The sequence below is a fragment of the Jaculus jaculus genome, chromosome 6 (genome assembly GCF_020740685.1).
Source record: "Jaculus jaculus isolate mJacJac1 chromosome 6, mJacJac1.mat.Y.cur, whole genome shotgun sequence".
Lineage (NCBI taxonomy): Eukaryota > Metazoa > Chordata > Mammalia > Rodentia > Dipodidae > Jaculus > Jaculus jaculus.
The window spans coordinates 38,132,942-38,150,784 of NC_059107.1; the positions used below are offsets into that span (position 1 = coordinate 38,132,942).

Below are 17,843 nucleotides of genomic sequence, written 5' to 3' on the forward strand. Positions count from 1 at the left end.
TGATGAGAGAGAGAGAGACAGTGGGGGTGGGGGGAGGAATGGGAGTGCCAGGGCCTCCAGCTGCTACAAATGAACTCCCAGACACATGTGCTACCTTGTGAATTTGGCTTATGTGGGTTCTGGGGAATTGAACCTGGGTCCTTTGGCTTTGCAGGCAAGCACTTTAACTGCTAAGCCATCTCTCCAGTCCCTGGAGATGCTTTCTGACTCAGGTCAGGCTCTAGGTTACCTGACCTACAGTTCCCTTTCACAGATGGTCAGAACTAGGACCACCTGTCCACTTCCCTTCTGGAAATGCCAGAACATCCCAGGGCCTGGCAGGTGGGAAAGGCCTGAGCATGGGTGTGGCCCACCAGACCACTAGGAAGGACACCTGATGGGTCTCCTGTGGAAGGCCAGATGCATCTTTCTATGCCTGCAAACAGGCCAGAGAAGCACCTTCTCAGGAAGTCTTTCACCCAGTTTTCCTGGCTCCCCCACCACCTACTTCATGGACCTCATCACCACAAGGCCCAGGGTCCTGATTTTCACTGTCACCTTGTCATAGTAGACTTCAAACTAGAAAGCAGGAAGGATACAGGAAGTACTCAAGGAACAGGGGCACAAGGGAGGACAGGTCCCTGAAACCATAGGACCTCCTCTACCAGGTCTCCACTCCAGGCTAATGGGCCCTAGCAGGTGGATCATGACTTCTCCCATTCTAGCAGTGATGTGGGATCCACAACCAAGGAGTTGGCCCTGTACCAAGTCCTAAAAGTCCTGGCCCCATACCACAGGCTATGCCCCAGGAGTCTGTTCCAGTTTCCTGTCCATGCAAACCCAGAAAGCACCAGGAGCAAGCCCTGTCCCAGCTCAGAGCCTCAGTTCTAGGAGTGGCTTGATGATCATAAATACAGTCAGTGCCTTGGCTGGGCTCCAAACACCCCTCACCACTAGCCATTACCACTGACTCCAGGAACCACCAGTGTTGTGGGCTAATCCAAAGTGCTCCCTCTTGGCCTGGAAGAACTCGGACCACTGCGCAACCTGCCTTGCAAGGCCACTCCCAGCACATGAGCTCTGGGCCTAGGATCATGCCTGGGAGCCAGTCACCCATGGTGTCCACTTGTTCTAAGTCCTCCATCACTGAAGCTTTCCCCTATCTCCCAAGATCACAAATGAGACCCAGGTCCATAGTCTGGACTCTGACTTTAACATCATCTAGGAGGTTGTTCCTACCCTAGTCACACCTCATGGTATGCAACGGACACCCCAGTCACCGTCACCCATGATTGTTGCTGGGTGACATTCAGGTTTGCCTCCACCCCTGTGCCCTTGCCCAGACTTACCTCAGACACATTGACACGGCCCTCCAGAAAAGCACACTCCGCAGCATTGTTTGTGCACACATGGCGGTATTTGCACCAGTGGCAGGGGAAGGAGCCATTAACACAAGCCAGACAGCTACAGAGGAAGAGTGAGGTGATGAGTTCTGGGAACCCAGGCTGCATCTCCCCTGTGGGGACCCAGGGCCCTGTTATTCTCTGCAGTGTCAGTGCAGAGCCTTTGCACTAGCTAATCCAGGTTGGGAGGGGCTTCCAAACCCTCTGCCTGCTACACAGGCCTTGCCTCCAAGAGCAGTCTTGCTGGCCCTATGAGAACTGTTTTGCTACCTCCTTTTGCCGGCTCCCTCTTTACTGCTTCTCGTGAACCTTAATAACCCACCAGTCCTCCCTCCCTGTAGCCACTACAGTGACCACTGCCAACTGATGATAAGCAGCCCAGGAAACCTGTTAGGACACTTGAGGCCCAGGTTTCACATCCTACTTTATGAGTTAGGTGAACAAGGTAGTCACTATACTATGGAAACCCATTCATCTCAGAACCTCAGTCACTGCTTGGTCTGTGTCTAACTCAACCTAGGAATTATCAAAGGACTAGCCATTGCAAGAACTCTGTCCATGAAGTCTCGCAGCCTCAAGGTTGCCACCACTCTCTGCCCTACCAGCTCGCCACTGTTTGTCCAGACAGTCCTGGTACTCCTGGAGCTCCCTGTCAGAGCAGTTTCCTGCCTGGGAAAAAGGAGGATACTGGCAACTAAAAACACTGTGCAGAGTGATGAGTCAGTCAGCAAACAAAGACATGACTAAAAAGCCAGACACCCTTGTGTCTGAGGCCAAACTCTATTACCTGTTAGGGGATTCCCTTCCCACCCTCTGCCTATGCCACAGGCCCTCCAGGTTGGGAGGCAGAGCTCAGGCCTTCATTTGACCAGTTCTCTGGTTTCTGATGAACCCATAGTAGGTCTCCAACCTCCCTGCCCCTCCTCAGGCTGAGTGTTCACAGCCCAAACAGGCAGTAGCAGGTAAAGTTGATTCCTCCTTGCTCTCTGTGTCCAACCAGGAGCCCAGCAGGGGTCAGAGATTTGAGTATCCTGTCATCCAGCAGCCACTGGCTAGGTCCAGAGACAGCAGACACTGAGTGACCACTATCTCCCTCCAGAGCCTCTGGTGGCCAGCAGCATCACAGTCCTACCCTATCCCATGTTCCTGCGTGTGTCACTGTCCAGACTCTACAACAGCTCCCAACAAACAGGTGCAAAAACTTCAGCCATAGCCTCCCGCCTGTGCCACCCTTGTGGCCTTACCCTGCAGCCACATAGTTGGCAGGTTGCTTTTACCAGGACTCGTCACCGGTCTGCCTGGCCTAACCCCAGCTGTATGACGGCAGGCCTACAGAGGGTGTACACGTTAGGATCCAGGGGATGTGAGAAGGGAATGAGCAGGGTCTTGGGACACTCACGACTGGTGCACGCTGCAGTTGTAGAAGACAAAGTCCACGGACGCAAACTTCTTCCCTGTCTCCTTGGACTTGAGGTAGAGCTTCACCACTCGCTGATCTCCTGCAGAAGCCATGCCTACTGAGTCACCAGGGCCACAGGATGCAGGGCCCAGACTCCAGTGAGGACAGCAGAAGGCTTGCTGCTGATTCTGCAGGTCCTGGTACCAGTCAGCCCAGGTGGCCCCAGGACTCCAACCCCTTCTTTGGCTGGACAGCAAGGGGTTAGCACAGCTTCCTTCTCCAGGAGGGCTGGCTCACTAGTGCTGCTTGGGAAGTGCTGAGTTACAGCAAGTAGAAGGGTGCTGTCCCCATCTTCACAGGCTTTCATTCCATGCAGGGCTGATCCCTCCCATTTACCTTGACCTCATAGGGCCTATGCCCTTCTAGCTCTGCTCAACCCTGAACAGCCTACTGCCTTTGTCCTTTCATCCCCCACTGCTGACATCACCCTACCCAGCCAGGCCTATCACTGCACAAGAGTGTGGAAATCCACTTACCCTGGCCCTGTGTAATGGGCGCTACTTCTCGGGCAGAGGGTGAGAGACAGTGGATGCGCCCATCTTCCAAGATGCTCTCAGTCTCCGTGAAGTCCTCGAAGGAACAGTTGACGCCAGCTGAGAGGTCTGGTACATTCCATGCTTGCAGCACGAGCTAGCTCACAGCAAGAGGATCAAGTGAGTTGGTACTCACCTACTCACCCCCAAGTTCCACACCCCTCTCCCCTGCAGCTACACTCACCGGCACCTGGGACATGGTGACTGACACATTGCGTGGCTGCACAGTCAGCTGCACACACTGCAGCAGGTCAGAGGCGAAACGCTGGGGCTCCTCTGCCCGCTCGCAGGCGTCCTGCCTGGAGCAGCTGTGGACAGAGTGTGCTGAGACGGCTGTGTGCATAGAACCACCCACCACAGAACCATGCCCAGGCTGAGGACATGGCTTCTCCCAGTCCCACCCTGGGAACAATCCTGACAATGGTCAGTGGAAACAGAGGGAGACTCAGGACAAATGTGACTATGTGAGACACAATGGGCTACCTATGGTCCTTCCCAGGTTGGTGGCCACCAGATCGAGTGTCACCCACCCCTCCAAGTCAGGCCTCCCAGACTCACACGCTGTGCAGGACACACCAGCCACAGTGGGGGTCCCGAGACCCCAAACACAGCTCACAGGACGTGTACTGCACACAGCTTTCCACAGGTACTCGCGTCACCTGGGGAAGGACCCCTGGCATGAGGCCCCAAGCTTCCAGCTTCTCCCTGCAGTTCCCACTCCCCAGGAGCTCAGTGTATTCAAAAGTTAGGCTTGGTGACACTGTTGGCCAAGCAGGTCCTACAGGCCGGCCTCTGCCCTAGAGGCTATCGAGGGAGCGCAGGATGGGCAGCCAGCTGAGGCCTAGCCACACTTAGTGTCCTGCTTGTCTGGACTCTTCAGAGTGGGCATCCTGGGGTATTCAGGGGCTTGTCAGCCTCCAAACAAATAGCTCAAGCAGACCCCAATGGTGCTAAGAGGGGCCGACAGGCTCTGGGTCTCCCTAATCCTGCTTGCTGCCTTGCAGCATCCCAGCACCAGAAGCTCCAGCCTTGAGACCCCTAGGGGCAGAAGAACCCACTATATTTAGGGGAGATGTAGAAGAGAAGGACGAGCCTGGCCAGAGGGCAGCAGGGCTAGCTTCTGGTTCTACTGCCCTTGCCTTAGGGCCCAGCATGAAAGCCCACAGCCTTAAAAAGAGCTGGGCAAGCCAGGCTGGTTGCAGCCCCACAAAGGAAACATCCACAGCCCACTACAGAGGATGGGCAGAGCTAGAAAGGGCCCAGGCCAAGAACCCAAGGCTCCGGATGCAGCTCCACCCTTCAACGGCACCTGCATGGGCCAATGCTCCCACTCACACATATACTCCGGTGCTCACAAGTTACACAGGGTGGAAAGGGCCCAAAGTGTTCCCACTCCAGCCCCAACAGTCTGGGGAAGCATGGATGGTATGGGGTTCCTCATGACTCTGCCCCCAAGGGACAGATATACTGTCTGCTGGGTGACAAGACAATTCTTCTAACTGGTGGAGTACCCCAGGGGGAGAAGCAGCTTCCTGAGTCCTGACAGGTTCCCCCAGCTTCCTGCATGCCAGCACACAGCTGAACAGCTAAGGCACCCACCTGCTTCTCTGTCATGGCATAGAGGTACTGGTGGTTGGGGCTGAGGACAAGGTCACGCAGGATGGGGCTGCCCTCCTGGGCTACCACGCTCTCATATGCGAGGGCTGGTCGGCCACTGGGGCTCGTGAGGTCCACCAGGATCTATGGAAGGAAGCAAGGGGTCCTCCATGAAGTGTACAGCTGGCTGCTTCTCTGCTTCAGCCCCATTCCACCTGAGGATAAGGGTCCGACTGCCCCTCATCCACCAGACACCTCCCCAAAGCCCTCTAAGAACCAGGCAGGCTTCAGAAAAGGGTAAGGCCAGCCACACTCACTTCCCCTTGCCTAGCTCAGCCTAAGGACAGCAAGACAGTATGGGCCCAGGCAGGCCTTGGCCCCAGCTCCTCCACCAGCCCAGACACCAGGGCCCAGGGTGGTGTATGTGTGGGCTGCAGCATCCACTCCTAAGCTGCAGGGGCCATAGCAAGCAGGAACTCCTTCCAGACCAGCAGAGGCATGCTTGGAAGGAGGGGCAGGTGCAGCTGAGGAACAGGACCAGGCACCTCCTATATGGGGAGGCCCAGGCCAGCTCTTAGTTTCTGGGGGTGAGGGACACCCCAGCAAGAAGGCAGGCAGGGAAGGCAGGCGTCTCATCGGCATGGAAATATATTCCAGATCCCAAACAAACCAGGCGCTAATGAGCCTGCTCCTTTCCTTACAGCCTCGATGTGGCTGCAAGTATTTTTAGTTGCTTTTACCAAACAAATGTATTTAATTAACAGAGACCCAGGGGGCTTTATAGGGATGGAACTTGTGGGGTGCATCTGCCTGGCTGGGTCGGCCCAGGCACCGTCTCCTGGGCACAGGGCTTGTAGTTCATTTCTGCCCACTGCTACGAGCCTGCCTATCACCCATCTTTGGCCTTGGACTTGTCTGTGGGATCACCTCTCTACCTCTACCTCAGGATAGGGCCTGGACTAGGCTTGGCACAGACCTCTTCTTTGTGCCCCACAATGAGGAGGCAGGGTAGGCCTTGGGGTGGCAGAGGCAGGCGAGAAAGCAGCTCCCTGCTTAAGCCAACTCTGTCAGGGGCTGGGCTAGGGGCCAGCCAGGGTGGGGCTGTGTGTCTCAGGGCCAAGAGGCTTTGGGCTTGGAGGGGGAGGGTCACATTCCTGAGAGCTTGGGCCACCCCTCAACCCCCACATCCGCTCAGCTGCCTCCCCTCCAAGCAAGTTTAAGTTAAACCAGACCAGGAAGAACAGGGCAGAGGAGGAGATGCCCAGCAGCTCAGCCTAGCTGAGAGGCAGGGACTGGGGGCACAGTTGCCCAAACTTTGGCTGTCTAGAGTACTGGCTCGGGTGAAGAGGGGCTACAGCAGCCCAGAGCCCTGGAAGTGGGAACATTCAGCTTTAACCTAGATCTGCCCTGGCTGTCCAGTGCACCCACCCAGGCCTGTCCCCACGACTGCAGGTGGAGCAGGGGAGGAACCCCAGGTACTAGGGGAAGGTCCTGGTAAGCTGGAAGTATAGGCCAGGCTGGATCCATGCTGCCTTGGTCCAAACCCAGCTCAGAACCACCTCAGCTACCAGACCCATGAGGAGTGCTCCTCTGCCTTGGTTTCTCTACTAGTGAGATGAGAATAAGCTACCCTCCCCCAACAGAGCCTCTCTGAGCCCAGGGAAGGTCGACCTGAGTCAGGTGCCAGGGAGGGCGACAGGACACAGCCCGCTGACAGGAACAAGGGACCCAGAATGCCAGACTCAAAGCCTCCAATCTCAGAGACCACAGCCAGGGCTCTGCACTTCTCCGCTAGCCCCACCCATCTCCACATTCCTATGACATCTATGTCCCTAGACTTCCACTTTTCCATGAGAGGTCTACTGCCTGCACCACAGGCTAGGCATTCCTGGTGTCTTGGCCTGAATGCAGAGGGGTCCTGGACAGTGCCCTAGGGAGTTTGGTTCCAGCCTTGTGCCAACCTGACCACCTGAGGCCAGGTGATACTGAGGGCCTGACCCTGACCCTTCCCAGCCTGCCATCATCCTCCTCACTCAGGATGGACACACCAGCTCCAAGGCATGCATGTGGACGCCAGGGCTGGCCTCACTCCAGAGTTGGCAACGCAGGGAGGGCATGCAGCCCAGGCTCTAGGATGCCCCGCCCCTGGCCTGTAGGCTCAGACACTGGGACAGGTGGCTGACAGCTGCAACTAGGGGCACGCGAGTCCAGCTGTCTGTCCACCTGCCCAGCAATGGGTCACATGTACAGACAGGTCCCAGGGACATGGCTCAGCAGAGGCCAATTCTGGGGAGAGGCCATTGGATGAGCACAGAACTGTTCCTGAGGCAGAGGAAGGCAGGGAGGGAGGGGGTGAAGAGGTGGCCTGCCAGGCCAGAGGGTAGACATGACTATGGTGTGATGGCTTCTTGTGCTGGCTGAGCCATGCCTAGGCTTGACAGGACCAATGGCAAACCAGTGTAACAGGGTTGGTCCCTGTGCACATGTGCTGAGTCCTTCTGTATATGATGGGGTCCCTGTGTACACACATGAGGAGGGCCCTGTGTGTGTACAAGCATGGTGGGGCCCCTGTGCACGTGTTCCGTGTGGGAACATCAGGTTGGAACAGTCCCCAGGATATGCTTGCCATGCATGTCCCTGCCACAGCATTCAGTCACCACAGCACAGTGACCTTCATTAGACCAGACAGGAGGCAAAACAAGGTTCACAGAGACCCTGTGAAAAGGAATTGAGCCCTGGATCCCAGCTACACATGGGGACAGGACATAGTATACCCCCAAAGTTGGGGAGGGAGGGTTGAAGCCAGCACCCTGCCAAGGGGAGTATTCCAGAAGGGCAGGAGCACCAAGGTCCAGACAGCAGGACGGGTACAGGGCAAGATAGCAGGGCCCATGTGCAAACGCCTACAGCCTCAGCCTCCAGCTGTCCACTTCAGGCCACCCACCTGGAGGCAGCTGGGCCAGCAGCCTCCTGCCATAGCAGCTGGTCATCTGGCAGAGTACACAAGAATGCATAGGCTAGGGCAGGGCATCCTGGGTATCCCTGCCACCTCTAGCTGTTGCTTTCCTGCTTTACAAAGTTCTCCCCAAATGCCCCTTCCACTGCTGATTCCAACAGACCCTTCATCTCAGGTACTGCAGCAGAGTCACCCAGTCAGGGGACATAAGCTGCCCCCGCCCTGTGTATAGAGGTGTACACCCTGGAATCTGAGTTGACCACCACAGCAGCCTCTCCACAGGGCCACACCAGACTCTGACTTCCCCATGGATGGAGCACCAGATACCACACAAGGCAGACCAGGAAGCAGCCTTAACCATGTAACTCAGGATACCCCAGGAGGGTCCCTGCAAAAGGAGACCTGAGGAGACCTCAGGGCCATGAGGAGATAGCCATCAGCAGGGCAGGCCTGAGTCCCAGGCTGGCTGTTAGGTTCCCATCACCTGAGGCCCTGGCCAACTGCTATATGCGGGTGGTGGGCAGCTGACAGCCTGGCCAGGTCAGCTGTCTGTCCAGCTCAGAGCCAACAAAGAGCCCATTCTCCAGGCTGAGGGCAGGCGGGGGTGCTGAGGAGGACGTCTGGGCCATCCAGGCCGTGTGCCAAGGCCGGCACGCGCCCTAGCTGCCTGGAGGCAGGAGGCTGCCCCTCTTGGCCCAACCCAGAAGGGGAGAGGTTCCTTGCTCTGCCCACTCTGAGATGGCAGCCAGAACTGGCCCCTGAAGCACTGCTCAGCCCAGGCCTCCCTGCCTGTGTTTGGGGGCAGGGTACACTGGCTGAATTGATCCAGTCTCCAAGGCTTGGGGCAGGAAAGGAGGCAGGGGCCAGGGGCAGGAGCCAGGGAGGCATCTCCGTTTCTGTAACAGTGTCAAGCCTATCCCCATGGAGAGTGGTGCCAAGAACAGCCTCCCTTTCCCTACAGAACCCCTCTCCTGTCTTCTCTAGGATCCTCAACACTCTCAAAGGTCAAGCAGGGTCTGATACTAGTAAAGCAGCTAGCCGCTTTCTCTGGTGTAACTGGGTTTTGATTAAAACGCAGTTGACAAGAAGCCCAGAAGCTATAATTGGGCTAAGCAAACCTGACCAGCAAGGATCTCAGGAATTCCATCTTCCCACCCCAAACTCTACCACATAGGGAAGCAGGGGTCAATGAGGTCAGGCTCCCACACGTGGAGGACAGCCAAGGCTAGAGGCAACAGCTCCAGCACTGGCCCCTTTGTGCAGTGGACCTCTGCCTGCTCTCCCCCTTCACCAACACTGTCTCACAGGGTTGTGAGAGAAGTTGGGAGTTCTGAAGAAAGGGAGGTGAGGTGTCTGCTTGGAGACTCTGAACTATGTTCCCTGTACCTGGACGCTTATTGAATGGCTCCAGCCTCCCTTGCCATACGGATGGGTCCTGACTACCTCAGGAGGAAAGGCTGCCCAGGGTAGGCACTCAGGAAGACCCAGACTGGCCATGCTCAAGGCATGGGGGCCTTCTCTGCTATACCAAGAGTGCCATCCACGCATGGCTGGATGACACTGCCCACTGGGAAACACAAGCAATGCACATATGCTTAGGTACCACAAGCTTTGGTCCAGGGGCTCGATCCCACTAACCGGGTCTCTCCCTGTGTCCTAACTTGGCCTCCAGTGGGAAGCCTCTAGAACCAACAACAGACAGGCACATGCTCCAGTGCAGCCAACTCATAGGGGAGGCAGGCAGTCTAGACTACTCCAGACTCTGCTCATGACCAGCAGAGGGACAGGGCAGACAGACAGCCTCAGCCCCCACCTAGTCCTTGAAGCAGCAAGAGGCATCATGGAGGTCTGATTAGAGCATGGTAAAGACTGGAAGCCCAAGTTTGTTCCTGAACTGTTCAACCCATGCCCTTTCAAGTCAGGTTCACAGAGCAGAGCTGCGGACAGACCCCTCAGCATGCACAGTACATGCAGAACAGAAGGATGCTTGAGCTGCATGTGACCCACTGTGTGGCCTGTGGACCCAAGTCTCAGCACAGCAGTGGGGACGGCCTCACCAAGGAGACAAAGGAAATGCACATGACTCAGCCAAGAGAAGTTCCGGCCCTGAACACAGCCAGAGACAGAGGTCAGCCAGGGCATTCTTGGGGATGGGCGGGGCCTGGGAGGGGCTCTGGGGATGGTGGGTGCCAGTGGTGTGTCCTCAGGTCACCCCTCCCTGCGCACATTTGTGTTACAGGCGGCACCAAGGGCAAAGGATCTCTAACAGGGCTGGGTGCAGAGGTGCACAAAGCAAGTTGGAGGCATCGGAGGTCCAGGGCCTAAAGCAGGCAGCCAGGCCTAGAGCAGTTTAGGCAGAGCCTGACAACTGGTGCTCCAGGGAGCAGAACCATCTACGGAAGAAGAAAGGCCACAGGGGGTGGAGGCTGCAGACAGGGGCCCGTGCAGCAGGTGAAAGCTACATTCCTGCCCCAGGCCTCAGATGTGCTGAGCAGAGCTATGCTAGCACCACCGGCCAGCATCTGGAGATACTGATTAAGGCCCTGAGATACATGAGCCCTTCAGAGACCCACCTCTATACATGTCCTGGGAATGAAAGGAGACCCAGACTAGGGCAGGTGGGACAGCAGGGGCTAAGGTGGAGGGAAGTGGACAGCCTGCAAGGAGGCCTGCATGCACAGGACTGCAGCCATACCTCTGTTCCAAAGGATCACGGCAAGGAGATGGGGAGAAGGCTGTCTCTGTGACCTGTTCAGCATGGCCCCCTTTCCCTTTCCTTCCCTGGCCTCCCAATAGCTCACAGGAAAGCAGGGCTTGTCCAGGTCCAAGGGAGGAAAAACAGAGGCTTCAAGACAGCAGAACTGGCCAGTGAAGCCCTCCCCATTGGCTGGGCTCCTGATGGCCTCATCCAGTGCTCTCAGCCCCCCGCCCCCCAGGTCTGGCACACCACAAGCCTGAGATGCTTCTCCTCGAAGCTGTACCATGCCACAGCACAGGTCCCTAACTATAAATGGGTGTCCCATAGGCACACTAGATGGGCCAGAGTACTTTCTGAAAATATGGATTAGTTGCCAGTGCTTTATAACTGAGCCATTTCACTCAAAATGCACAAACTCAGATTCTCTTGTAAAACTGGATGCCTGAGCAAGCAGGGCCACATTCCATCTGGCATCCTTATCCTTGGCTCTGAACTAATGATGGGACAAGATGAAGGTGGCTAGAGGCACCCTTCTCCCTAGCTCTGTATTATTAGCCTGAGTTGTCCACTTAGCAGGACTCTAGGGCCTCCCTACCTGGGCTGCTCTGCAGGACACAAACCAAAGGCTACGACAAGGAGCTCCAACCAGAGCATGGTCCTTGGAGACTATGAGGAGAGCCACAGATATGGCTGGGTCTCTAGGCCAAGGAGGATAATGGGAGGGGAACCTAGGAGAAGCAGCCTCTGTAGGGGGAAGGGCAGGTGGCAGGCAGGGCTCTAGGGAAGGGAGGGGGAGGCAGGGGCACCCCCAGCCAGGCCTCAGCAGCTGAAGTTGGCAGGTTTTAAATTAATTGCCACAATTTTACACAACAACACGTTTGGCAGGGCCTGGCCTGAGGCCAGCCAAGTCTCTGGAGCTCCCCAGACGCTTTTTAAAACCCTGGATGACCCAGGCCTGGGAAAGTGGAGAGAGGTTGGCCCAGTAGCTTAAGTGGGTGGCATGGGGGTCCCCAGGATCACAGTGCCAAAATTGGTTTAGGAGGTGGGGCCACAGGCACCCACCTTGCAGTTGACAGTCAGTGAAACTAGGCCTAGCAGCCTCCTTTCTGTTTTCTGTCTAGGCTCCTCCTCCCTGAAGTCCACTGCAGCCCATGAGGAACCCACTAGTACTGCCCCTAGCAAGAATGGGTCAAGATGGGGGTGTGGCTATCCTGTGTCTGAAGGTGGGACAGGCCCCAGTTAAGAGCAGTTATGGGGAGCAGGTGTCCTGAACAACACAGAGGCATATCTCCATGCCCATCCTACATCCAGGCACAAACTGATTTGTCCTACTGGGCAATGTGGTGCTGGAGGGCACCACTTGGAGGTGGCCCCAATCTCTAAGGCCTGAATGAGGTCATGGGGTCAGCAGCTGCTAGGAAAAAACAGACAGAGAGCAGTGACAAGCCTGCTGGAACTCTACTATCTGCACAACACTAGGCACAAAAATGGCCTGAGTCCTCACAACTAGGATGGGTGAACGGGGTGCAAGGGCTCAGGTGGCAGCAGGTCCTCTGAGGAGTATCATGGAGGGCGAAGCATGCACCCAGCTCAACTTCAGAGCTCCAAATAAAGACTCTTTCCCCAATGCAGCCCCCCGGGCAGCTGATCCCAGACTCTCCCCAAAGGGTCTACTCACTCAAGAGCTACACAGACACCCAGCCCACATGCATCCAGGAATGCTAGGATCCTAGGTCTAGGACAAGGCTCTGAAAGGCAGGGCTAGAGACCTGGTCTAAAGAGGACACTGGCTGGGTGCAAGGGCCTTGCCCAGCTGCAGTCTGAACACCACTTTTGAGGAGTTATCTGTCCTGGGGAGCAGAGGAACTCCTGCCTGCCTCCCACCCAACTGCCTCCCAGGCCTAGGGTGGGGAAAGGAAGAGGGGTAGGAAAAGCAGGGAAGGAGGGCAGGGCCTCTTTGAGGATGGCTGGAGCCCAACTCTGGTTCTACACTCGAGGCCTCAGTTGCCTACGTGGGAGCACTATCAGCAGGACTCACGGGAACAGCTGTGTTCTGAGCTCCTCAGCCAAAGGGATCTCTAGGACCCAGGAGGCAACAGGGGAGACAAGTGTGGAGGGACCCATTCTCCCTGCCTCTGATGAGCCTCTCTGCCATGCCTCAGCCCCCAAGCCATGGAAGGGACACTACAAGCCCTAGTAGCCCATCTCTAGCTGGGAAGCAGACACTGGGGAGCCCCAAGGCAATGTCTCCAGGCTGACTGTACCCCAGCTTCCACCCCAGGCACAATCCCACCCCAACACACACCTTACTGGCCCCTTTGGGCACTACTCAGCCCTGAGGGCCTCCTTGGTGTGGTGGGAAAGCTGAGGGGAGAGCCATAGGGCTCACCTGCACTGCGGGGGTGGGGTCACAACACAGGGCTGGGCTCTGAGAGCACAGGGGTTTCTTGCCAAGCAGCAGGGGCCTGGTCTGAGCTGACCAATCATCAGCCTCCACTCGCCAGGTGCCCCTTGGTCAACAGCTGAGGTCCTATGGCCCCAAAGCCACCATCAGCACCCGAGCCCAAGCATGGCCATCAGAATTGCTTTGGGGGGTGGGGGAGAACTGAGGCTGAGAGGCTTCCCAGAATTTCCAGACCAGCTAGCACTGGGACATGGTTGGTTCCCATACACAGGGTTGGGGACTGAGAGCCAGCTAGGCCCCACTGGCCCCAGGCCCAGTCCCACCCACGGGTGTGCAGGCAGGCAGGAGGGAGGGGACCTGTGTCAGCAAGAGCCTTTAGCTGTTATTTCATCCTCGGCACCCGCTCGACAGCTTTCTGGGGCATCTAGGTAACCCCACCAGTGCCACTAGGAGCTCCTCCAATCAGGTGGGGTGCTGTCCACCACTGCCCGCTCACTGGCAGGCAGCCCCTTTGCCCACAGCTTCCAGAAAGCCTTTCTTGCCCTACCTGCCTCTGTCCAGCTTCCCATTCTGGGAAGAAGGCCTGGAAACCACATGGGCAACTGTACAGAGCCACTCTCATCCTAGGACCTGAGTTGGGCCCTCAGTCACTAAGGTCACCTGCCCCCAGGGCCAAGCTATAGTGGGGTGGAGGCAGGGTGCTCCCCTTGCCTTGCCCTTGCTGTGCTGCAGTGGGTGGGAGCGGGGCAGGCTGAGGCAGAGTGCTGCCTCAGCAGACACCAGATCTCCCAGGGCAGAAGCAGGCCCGGCGGGGAGGGAGTTCATAGGCCAGTCCACCATCTACACAAGCCTCTCTCCCAGCCAGGGACACCCAGGCTGGCCTCAGCTTCTGCACCCCAGGCTTCTATATAGTGGTCCTGAAGGTTCTTGCATAGTGGGACATAGAAGACAGGCCCCCAACTAACCTCATATCTCCAGACACACACCAGATATAGGGAACCTTACCACAAGGTTGAAGGCCCTTCTGAGGTATCCCAGGTAGCTGAGCCTGTCAAGGTCACAAAGTGACCACCTCATTCACCAGACCCAGCCTCTCTGTCACAGAGTAATGCTGTCCTTCTGCCCTGACAGGACCTTTGCTCACATTCAGCCAAGGGTACCCCACCCTCAGCCCACACAGGCCTGACCTTGCGAATGTGTCCACTGCGTGTGCCAGCAAATACCACAGTTCGGCCTCGGTAGTCATAGGCAGCCACAGCAGTCAGGCCATCATCCTTGTCCACAAAAAGGGGTGTGCCTTCAATGGTGACCGTGCCCCCCAGCGGCTGGTTGAAGTCTTGCCCACAAAAGTCGTCGTCAATCTGCAGGGGCTGTGGGAAATGAGAGGGTAAGCCCTGAGCACAGCCTACCTCAATATCAAGAGGACAAAACCAGAGAAGACGGGCCCAGGAGGGTCTTCAAGGGGCCAGCACAGAGCCGTATAGACCTAAACACAACCTCTACAATGATGGGAGAGTCCAGGGCTCACTGGCAGAGAAAAGAGACTCAGACTGTCCCAGACCAGTGAGCATGCCCAGCAAGGCAACCATCCCACCTGCACCCACTCTGAAGGGAGTGAGAAAGGCAATGGGACCATCAGTCTCTACACTGAAATAACCTGAGAAAGGGAGGACAGCTGGGCTGCCAGTAGGTGGTCATGAGTCTGGGCCATCTATCCTCAGAACCTCAGGAGCCATCAGAATGGAGAGAGGAGGGGATGGTGGAGTGGGAGGAGGCCGGCAGCAGTCTTCCCTCTACAAACGTGGCATGTGGAGACAAGACTGGTTTTAAGGCAGGAGACAGCCAGGCACACCTAGCAGCCACAGAGAGGGATCAGCTGTGTGGGCAGGAAGTTATCAATACTTCAAGGTTCTGGGGACTGCTGGGCATGGAAGTTCAAGGAGATGGCAGGTGGGAGGGGTGGGAATACAGGGAGATGGGAGGATGACTGCTTGCTCTCTGGCTTTTGAGGTTTGCTAGGGGAGACACCACTAATGTGGGCTGAACAGGGAGATCAGGCTAGGCCAGGCCAGACTGGCAGTCCTTTGGAACCAATGCAGGGAGGAAAGGGCAACAGGTCTCCAAGATCAGGGGCAGGGCTCCCAAGAGTGCAGTGTGGGGCTCTGGCAAGGCATTACCCTCTGAGCCTCAGTATTTCTATGGGTATGGTACAGAATGCCTTCCTTGGGAAGCTAAGGGAAGCTGGGTGACTATATCCACCCCATGCACTCAAGAGGCCTGGCCATATGCAGAGCATACCAGGGAGAGGGGACAGCAGGGACCCACACTGTTCTGGTTGGGGGAAGTTTGTGGCTTTCAGTTCAGGGATGAGAAACCTACAGCCAGAGGGACAAGCTTCCCTAAGTATCCAACAAGCCATGTGCCTGACTTCTTCTTTTTTTTGTGGTTCATTTTTATTTATTTGAGAGTAAGAGACACAGAAAGAGGCAGATAGATAGAGAGAGAATGGGTACGCCAGGGCTTCCAGCCACTGCAAACAAACTCCAGACGCGTGCGCCCCCTTATGCATCTGGCTAACGTGGGTCCTGGAGAATCGAGCCTTGCACTGGGGTGTTAGGTTTCACAGGCAAGCGCTTAACCACTAAGCCATCTCTCCAGCCCAGTGACTGCCTTCTTACTTGGCTGACCACATCCAGTGACCACCCTGAGGCTGGGGCTGTCCCTGGCATGGAGGCACAGACAAGACCTGAAGCCAAGGCTGGCCAGGTTGGTTGCAGGGCACCCAGTACAGGACAGCACAGATGCCCTGATGTCAAGGCTGCTCTCTGGAAGGGTGCACCCAGATACTTTTAGTTTCCACCACTGGGCATGGCGAGGAGGTCCAGAAAGCAGGTGTATGGTCAAGAGGACTTGGGGAAACAAGTGTTCTGCAGATACAGTGGCAGGACGCTGTATGGTCAGACCTGGCTCCATTGCCTCTGACTGGCTGTGTGACCCTGGGCAAGTGCATCCACCTGTCAGCCTCCAAAACCTCACCTACAAAATGGGAACCAAATGAAGCTGGTTAAGCATCCAGCACTGTACCAGGCATGTGGCAGAGTGCCATCAATGTCCCTGAGGGCCTTGGGAGCTGTGCGGCTGAGTGCCGTCACCTTCCTGGGGCATGGGGGCTGGCATGCTGAGAGCAGCCCATCTCTCAGAGCTGGGGAAGTCGAGGGCAGACCTGACACACAGTAGGGTCACTGAGGTGTGGACAAGATGTGGGAACTGAGGAGGGTTTCTGGAGTTCCTGCCCACTCACCGAGTTGATGCAGCCCAGCTCCTTGTTGAGCAGCCAGGGCAGAGAGAGCTTGCCCTCACCACGGTAGCAGGACTGGATGCGCTCCTTGATCTTCTCCTTGATGGCCCGCAGGGTAAACAGGCACAGTGCTGACTCCTTGGGCGGCTTCACACGGTTCTTCTGGCCCTGGGCGAACACAGTGAACAGCACATCCTCATCCTCTGCCAGACCAAGCTGGTGGGCCAGGGCACGGCCAGGCCGGCTCAGGTAGGCATCCTGCACCAGGCGGTACTCCACCCCGGCCTGCTCGCAGCCAATGGGGAACTCCACGTATGAGTAGAACTTGGGATCATCCACACAGAGACGCACAATCTTGGAGGTGAAGAAGTGTTCCCCAGCGGCATCAGGTGAGGTGAGCTGCGTGTCTAGTTGCAGCGTGAGGTAGTAGACGAACTGCTCGCTGCGGAAGCTGTACACGTAGTAGATGTCGAAGGCTGGGAACTTGGACAATGTGTCCGATGGAATCTTAAGCTGGGAGGATACAAACTCATCTTGGTACACGAAGCCAAACATGTCAGCGTCCTCCTCATTGGCCATAAGCCGGCGGCTGGACAGTGTGGGGAAGTATTCAGACTTGCCATCGATAGGTGTGCCCACAAAGAGCTTGGCCTGGCCCTGGCCAGGTGGCCCAGCAATGAGCACACCTGCCATACTACTTGCCTCACGCACACTGGACAGGTAGTGCTCCTTGCGGTGGTGTGGCTCACCCAGCTTGAAGAGGTCGTCCAGCCGCAGAAACTGGCAGATGCCCTGTGAGGCGCTGCCACAGGCCAGCAGGCGGTTGGCGGCATAGTCTAGCAGTAGCAGCTTGTTGACGTTGTCTGTGCTGCCCAGGCCGTGTGGGCATGACTGCACACTGGGAGGTGGGTAGCATTTCTCGTTGTCCTCCACAGGGCCAGTCACATGGGCCCGAAGCAGCGTCAGATTCCCCGACAGCTTGTAGATGCGGTTCACGGCACCCACATACACCTCGCCTGTCTGCTCATGGACCACAAGGTGAGTGAGGCCCCAGTCGCTGGCCGGAAAGGTGCGGAAGGGGGGCTGTAGACCCCCACCAGCCTGTGACAAGCCTGCAGTGGCACGTATGCCCCCCAGCAGCAGCAACAGCAGCATCAGCAGAGTCCTCAGGCTCAGAGATGGCAGCGGCATGGTGGGCCAGGGCCTTGGGCGGAAGAACTCCGGTCCTGCAGTGGCCAGCATCACGGGGCAGGGAGCCTCAGCACTGGGAGAACAAACAAGACAGGGTGGGAATGTGGGCATTGCCTGCACATGCCACATACATACATCCCCTCCCATCTCATGAACTTTTTATGTGCACCCACCCTGTTCTGTGTGGACACCTCTAGAAGGCAGGACCCTCAGGATCCCCCAGCCAGGAGAATCAGAGGCAGAAAAGACACTTCCCTGTCCTGAGGCCTGCCAGCAGTGGGTGAGCCAAGTGCCAGAGAACATGCCATGGTTAGCGGCAGCTAGTA

At 56.9% G+C, this 17,843-nt stretch overlaps 1 protein-coding gene across 2 annotated transcripts in view; it reads right to left on the bottom strand.

Moving 5' to 3' along the window:
- Positions 1-17,590, bottom strand: part of Plxna1 (plexin A1) — a 42,013-nt gene extending 24,423 nt beyond the window's left edge. For both annotated transcript variants that reach the window (XM_004665125.2, XM_045153262.1), the window contains exons 1-8: positions 16,330-17,590; positions 14,216-14,398; positions 4,974-5,114; positions 3,933-4,033; positions 3,559-3,682; positions 3,318-3,471; positions 2,782-2,881; positions 1,329-1,443 (exon numbers count right to left, since the gene is read on the bottom strand). In XM_004665125.2, coding sequence (XP_004665182.2) covers positions 1,329-1,443; positions 2,782-2,881; positions 3,318-3,471; positions 3,559-3,682; positions 3,933-4,033; positions 4,974-5,114; positions 14,216-14,398; positions 16,330-17,568 — 2,157 coding nt within the window. In that variant the 5' untranslated portion in view covers positions 17,569-17,590. The remainder of the gene's footprint in view (positions 1-1,328; positions 1,444-2,781; positions 2,882-3,317; positions 3,472-3,558; positions 3,683-3,932; positions 4,034-4,973; positions 5,115-14,215; positions 14,399-16,329) is intronic.
- Between the last annotated feature and the right edge of the window lie 253 nt (positions 17,591-17,843).